This window comes from Colossoma macropomum, unplaced genomic scaffold, assembly GCF_904425465.1.
Source record: "Colossoma macropomum unplaced genomic scaffold, Colossoma_macropomum, whole genome shotgun sequence".
Taxonomy (NCBI): domain Eukaryota; kingdom Metazoa; phylum Chordata; class Actinopteri; order Characiformes; family Serrasalmidae; genus Colossoma; species Colossoma macropomum.
The window spans coordinates 572,217-578,663 of record NW_023495967.1 but is presented as its reverse complement, the minus strand read 5'-3'; the positions used below and the strand labels follow the sequence as shown (position 1 = coordinate 578,663).

General features: G+C 39.8%; 1 protein-coding gene across 1 annotated transcript; it reads left to right on the top strand.

Moving 5' to 3' along the window:
- Positions 1-1,483: 1,483 nt before the first annotated feature.
- Positions 1,484-6,340, top strand: znhit1 (zinc finger, HIT-type containing 1). Its single transcript, XM_036564344.1, has 5 exons — positions 1,484-1,669; positions 3,086-3,256; positions 4,963-5,042; positions 5,176-5,345; positions 5,545-6,340. The coding sequence occupies exons 1-5, from the start codon at positions 1,648-1,650 to the stop codon at positions 5,564-5,566; spliced, it is 465 nt and encodes a 154-aa protein (XP_036420237.1). The 5' UTR covers positions 1,484-1,647; the 3' UTR covers positions 5,567-6,340.
- Positions 6,341-6,447: the final 107 nt, after the last annotated feature.

Genomic DNA, 6,447 nt, shown 5'->3' with positions numbered 1-6,447 from the left:
TGCATTCAGCCACAAGAGATTTAGTGAGGTCAGGTACTGATGTCAGATTGTTAGTTCTGGATCTTTAACAGCATTCCCACTCATCCCAGAGGATTTCAGTGGAGCTCCATCACAATGCAAGTCCACTGCTCCACAGCCCAGAACTGGGGGTGTCAGGATGTTTTTGAACATATTGTGTATATTCAGTCCAACAAAGCAGAACCCCTAACTCCTGTCTGCTCAATTAAGAAACACTGAAAGGAACCAAGATTCAAAAGAGGAACTCAGACAATAGACCAGTTTACAAAAAAGTTGACAAAAACAACAAACGCTTCTAGAGAAACTGAGTCAAAATTATTCATAACAGTGGTGATAGGAACCAGACCTCTGAAGTGTTTAATGCCTCTAAAACCTGCCTCACAGGAAGCTTTTACATAGTTAGGCATTTGCTGCCTGAGGCCTGAGAGGTTGTTTTATGGTAGTTTTGAAAGCTTTGGCCTAAAACCTGTCTTTAAAAAAAAAACAAAAAAAAAAACAAAAAAAAACAAACAAACATATTTCTTCAGATCTGCTACTATTTTACTACTATCAACATTACATATAAAACCCCATAGGACACAACTGTGGGTTTACTGGTTATTTTATAAATAAATAAAATGGCTATATTTGTGTTGTAGACATTGTGACTTCTGGTTCCTATCAGCACCACTGTAAAGAAATGTGGAACAGTAAGTTCCTCTACAGTGCACCATTTTACATCAAGCCACCCTGAGTGACTTTGTTTACATCTCAATGATTGAATCATACAGACATTTTGTATATCCCTTTTAAACATGAGGACAGTGTTAAATATGAGGACACACACCACCCCATTCATCACTGGTCAATATGAGCAATATATAGGCTATGATTTCTGCTTCAATTAATAATGTGGTCTCAGTGTGGCGCTCCTGAACCTCGACTTAACCAATGTAATTCAGAGCACTGGTTCCCAATCCTGGTCCTGGAGCCTGCCCTGCACATCTCAGCATTTTCCTGCTCTAACTAATCAGTGAAATAACAATTAATTTCTGAGTTGAAGTCAGTGTTTTAAGACCAGGATTGGGATCCCGTGATTGAGGATGTAATAATTCATGATAGTGGGAGGTAAAGTGCAGAGCTACGCCATCTGCTGCCTGCGTTCACAACATTTTGCCATTCATTTCGCCATAGAGAAATTTCTGATGACAAATTCAAAACCACCTAAATCACTTAAAGCTGTTAACGTCTGTGAATCAGTAATTTTACAACCATAGCTACAAATACAATATACTAGCAGAATATCTTGCTGAGCCGTTTGAGTGTAAAGATTAAAATAACGCTGAACTACAAATCCCATGGCTCAATGCAGCGCCTCTCCATGGGACGTGTGGTAGTGGCGTCATCAGCGCGATAGAGTTTGTAGTCCATTTGGAGAAAACGTTCACAAAACCTGTATATCTATCTTTTGTGAAGTACAACTAAATATATGAGAGACACTGTATATCATGTTGTACATCCTGTAATTTGCATTACTTCCAGTTCGACGTTGACCTACGTTTTGAACTCAAACTGCAGGAGGCGATCTCAACTTTCCTTCGAAAAGCTTGTCCTCTCCAGGCCGCCGTAGTGGGATATTTGCCTTCGAAAATGGCGGAGAAGAAAATAGCAGGTAAGGAATTGCCCGTGTCTTGTGTAAATCCACTCTGTCATTAAAACCACGAAATTCATACATTTTAAACAACTTCGCGCACGCAAGAGTCGTTAATAAACTGTACATATATCTTCAGTCTGCTGAGATACGTTCTTGAACTGTAAGCTCGTTAGGTAACTGATCGCGACGTTCCACCTTAAACGGTGCAGTGGTTCAGCTACGTTCTGGTCATTCTACCGTCTGCGTACTGCAAGGAACGGCTGTTTAAGGTGGACCGGAAAATTAGAATAAGAAGCTAACTTGGTAAACAGTTTCTTTAACTATTGCCTCGGTACATTTAACTCGGTTAACTATGAGTGAAATGGTCTAACCAAAATGTTTGTTAGTCTGTTTTTGTTTAGTGAAACACGTTAAGCCATTTCCATTCGCTTCTCTATTGCCAGCATATTGATACTGATACCGATAACGTTATTTCACTGGATGTTTAAATACACTGCACTGAGGAATTTGAGTCCAAAAGTGAGTAAAGAAGCTTCTAAATTCTCGTCTTTTGCTCCGTTAGTGAAACTCTGCAGCTGTTATTCAGTCGTAGTTTATATCAGTATCAGCACCTAAGTTACCTCGCACTCCGGTTCACGGCTGGCTAACCTAACCTACATCTCTCACTGCTCAGCGCCTGTGTGAAAATAGTTTGATAATCAGTTAGCTAGGCTACATGCAGTTGGTAAGAAAACGGTGTTTGGGGTTTCAGGTCGTCCAAAGGCTTTTTGTACAGGTCAAAATGAATTCGTTTCTCCCAAACTCACTTAAAGATTGTCTCATTTCCTTACCATGTTAATGATTTTCTTTGTGGTGTATTTGGTTTTGAAAATACACCAGAATTTGTCATTTACAGTGTGAAACAATTGAACATTTTTTCCCGTGAATATACAAGAACCTTTTTTTTTTTTACTGAGATTGAAAAATAGCTTTTTTACTTTTTATTTCAACCTACCAGCATTTCCGTAGTAGAACACTGTTTTTTATCATTCTAGTGATCTTAGTGATCTATTTATTAACACTGAGTGCGTTTACATGCACTTAATAATCAGATATCTGCAGAAATCTGATTATGATCAGATTATGAAGTGCATGTAAACGCACTCGCTGTTATTATGTCCAAATTTTTTCATGCACAGAATGTCAATTAATGTAAATTTACATTTAATGTAATGCAAAATGTGTCTCCTTATTTGCTGAATTTCCACATTGAATGATTTCTTTGCATTTTTATGTAGCAGTTAGCAGTTAAATTGGTGAATTCGCGCTCATAATTTTGTAGTTTTTTTTCCTCCAAGCCCCTACGTGTAATATTTTAATGGTTGCCCCTTACTTGTTTGTGTAATGTAATAAAATGACCTAATTTGTGAGATGTCTTTGTTTTGTTTGCTGTAGTGCGCTCGCAGGACCCGAACCAGCGGCGCGTGCTGGACAGCGCGACCCGCCAGCGGCGCCTCACGCGGCAGCTCGAGGCTTTGGAGAAGGACAACTTCCAGGATGACCCTCACGCGAGCCTCCCGCAGCTGGTCAAGCGGCTGCCGCAGTTCGACGAAAATAACGAGTCTGGTGAGACGATTTCACACGATTGTTTTTGTGGTTTACACAGAGAGTTTATGAGGAGTCTGGCCACTTCCTACTTCCCCCATTATATCAAAACAGGACTGCAAAACAGCACAGGGCTCCCGCGAGCGAGTCCTCAATGAATGGCAGTAAATGGAGCTCAACAGCTAAAAATGAAAAGTTATAATAGTTTCTAATCACTCACCCAGAACGTTTCTTTAATTTTAGAAAGTAGAAGGATGTATTTCACTAAAAAAGCAAAGAAAACTTTCCTATATTTTTCCTTTTTTCTACAGCAAACAGGTTTTGGGCTGCAGGACGCTGGCATTACTGCTAGTGAGTGCTGATTGGTTGGCGAGCGGAGCAGCTCATTGGCTGTTCGCGCTCACAGACGTCATGGATGTACATGAGGCGCCGTTTTAAACCCCTTTAACTCGAGTTTAAAAGCTCTTAAAATATAACAACAGTGTTAAAATGTTTTATGCTGTTCTGTGTTCAGGAAATGAATGTTTTCTTTTACATTAAAAATGTTTAACCACTTATAAAGTATGATTTTGCTCAAATGCTCCATGTTAATCTATTCATTTTGGACTCGCTCGGGAGCGCCCTCTAGTGTTTGAGAAACCGGAAGACATTGCAGAGTGGTAATTCTTCTCTCTACAAGTTCTCTGGTTTACACTCATTCTGTGCCGAAAACAGTGACGTAGGCTTCACTTAAAGACTGGGCACAAAATTAGTTCTGTTTAACTGCATTTTGTGCAACACTTTTTGACAAATATTGAACAAAAATCGTTGTATTCATGGTTTTTGGTAGAATTCTTTTAAAATGTAGCACTACTGGCTCTTTTTCTCTGTTTCAACAGATCAGAGGTTTGAATGAATAAATACTGTGACACTGTGTATCATGAACAGTTCTTGAAATATCGCAATATTATATTTTTGCCATATTGCCCACATTGTTATTTAGTATGCTAAATATTACATTGAAAACAAAGAGCTGTAATTGCAGTGATGACAAAAACAACCAAGACCATCTATTATACAAACACATTCACCTTTATATTTGGAATATTCCATGAGTCAACAGGAATTTGCACCATCTGAATGTTGATCTGAGTGATGTAAAGCATTAGAATGGTATTAGCATGGATGCTAGTTAACCCACATTTTGTGTATTTGCTAATTCTCTGCTAAAAACTCAACACTGTTACTCAATATAAGTTACTGTTCACAAAAGAACCATGTAAAACATGATATTTTATAGAGCATGTAAGATTTGAAATAAAACACTGCACTGCAGAAATGCAAAAAACACAAAGCAGCTGAAATTCTTATGTTATGCAAAACGTGTCTTTAGTTATTCATAAAAGTCTAAGACATTTTGGAAAATGGAACAAAATATTCTTTGGCGGCTATCAGTGTATTTGAGAGGAAACAAAATGTAGCCTGTGTGTGGGAGCTGTATCTAAACACACATGTTGCACTGTGATTCTCCCTCTCACCAGAACTATTTTTTAATAAAGTATACTTTTATTCAGCTTGAATAAGGGCCATTCTGTGGCTAGTTTTAAGCTTGACAAGCATGATGTAGAGTCCTCAAACTTCACAGACATGAAGTAATTAGTTCTCCAACCTTACACACATTCTGTAGCTACAGGTCTCATAGTTCTCATAGTCACAGTTCACAATTGTGTGTTTCTTTGTAACCTCAGGGAAACGGAGAAAAAAGACGAGAGGCGACCATTTCAAGCAGCGGTTCCGAAAAAACTTCCAGGCACTTCTTGAGGAGGAAGTGAGTTTTGTATGCTGTTCATAACCCTCAAGTTTAATGCATTTATTCAGATGACTATGACTTTACTTACTCTCTCTCTCCTGACAGGCAACTAAATATCTTTGTTTCTGTCTGTTTATCTGTCTGTACGCAGGACTTAAGTGTAAGCGAGGGTCCTAACTATCTAACAGCATGCGCTGAGCCCTCTAAGCTTCCTCAGCGTCATTTCTGTGCCGTGTGCGGCTTCCCCTCCAACTACACGTGTGTGTCCTGTGGAGCTCGTTACTGCTGTGTGCGCTGCTTAGGGACACATCACGAGACCAGGTAATGCACTGACATCACCAAGAGACCAGATAACAGGCATCTATGCATGCCTGCTATAGCGCGGATGCGTAGATCACAGTTCCAGTGTGCATTGTTAACTTTCAGAAACAGAACATCGAGCCTATGCTGTACAACAGACCTGCAGAAGAAGAAAGCTAGATCATTAATAATCACTCTTTTCCTTTGTGATCTTTCTTAGGTGCCTGAAATGGACCGTATGATTCTTCATGCTGGTTGCTGAAAAAACAAGGCTCTTCAACAGCCTTGAAATTCAGATTATGCCTGGTGTTGGACTGCACTAAAAAGGCTGAGGAACAATTGCTAACCTTAATTTTGCAAGGAAAACAAGTGTTTCCTGAGGAGAAAGGGGATCCTTCTTGCAGTCGGGGTGATTTACTTGCTCAGTGGCACTGCGGAGGTACTGAAAGAAAAGACTTGAACCCCCAGAAACGGACGTTTTTATGCGCTCATTGAATAGTTCTTGGACTGATGATATCCTTGCTCATCTGCACTCTAATTAGCCTCATTCCCGAGGGCCAACACACAACTGTTTTAGAAAACCTGTGCAGCTGGACTGGAAATCTGCTAGCAGCTTGTTTGCATGAACTTTCCTCCCATACCGCCTAGATTAGGCAAGTCAGTGCACACCCCAACACCTGGCTAGTGGCACAGAGGTCTGCGGTGTGGTTTAAACTCCAGTTAAAATGCTAGAGATGGAGCATTCTCTTTGTTGGCCTTTCAGCAGGATGTACCGCCTCCTTGATTTGCTTACATTCCTCAAGTTATTGGCTGCTTATCTTTGCTCTTAATAAGCCAGCACATGCAGTCTAGGGCAGGAAGGACAGAAAGCTAGTGAGAGCCAGTAGTTAAGAGTATTCCTGTGAATTCCACAAAAAACATCGTTTCAGATTGTCATCTGTGTTTCTCGCTTTTGTCTTTTAAGGTATGTTTTTCCATTAGCTGATGTTAATGGGAATAAACATTGTGCTAAAATATTTACTGTATGTGTCGTTATGTAGGATGCCTAGCATTTTCACAACCACACCTTTTTCCAGGCTAGTGAATGTTCCAGTAAATAAGGATAGTAAGCGAATCTAATAAT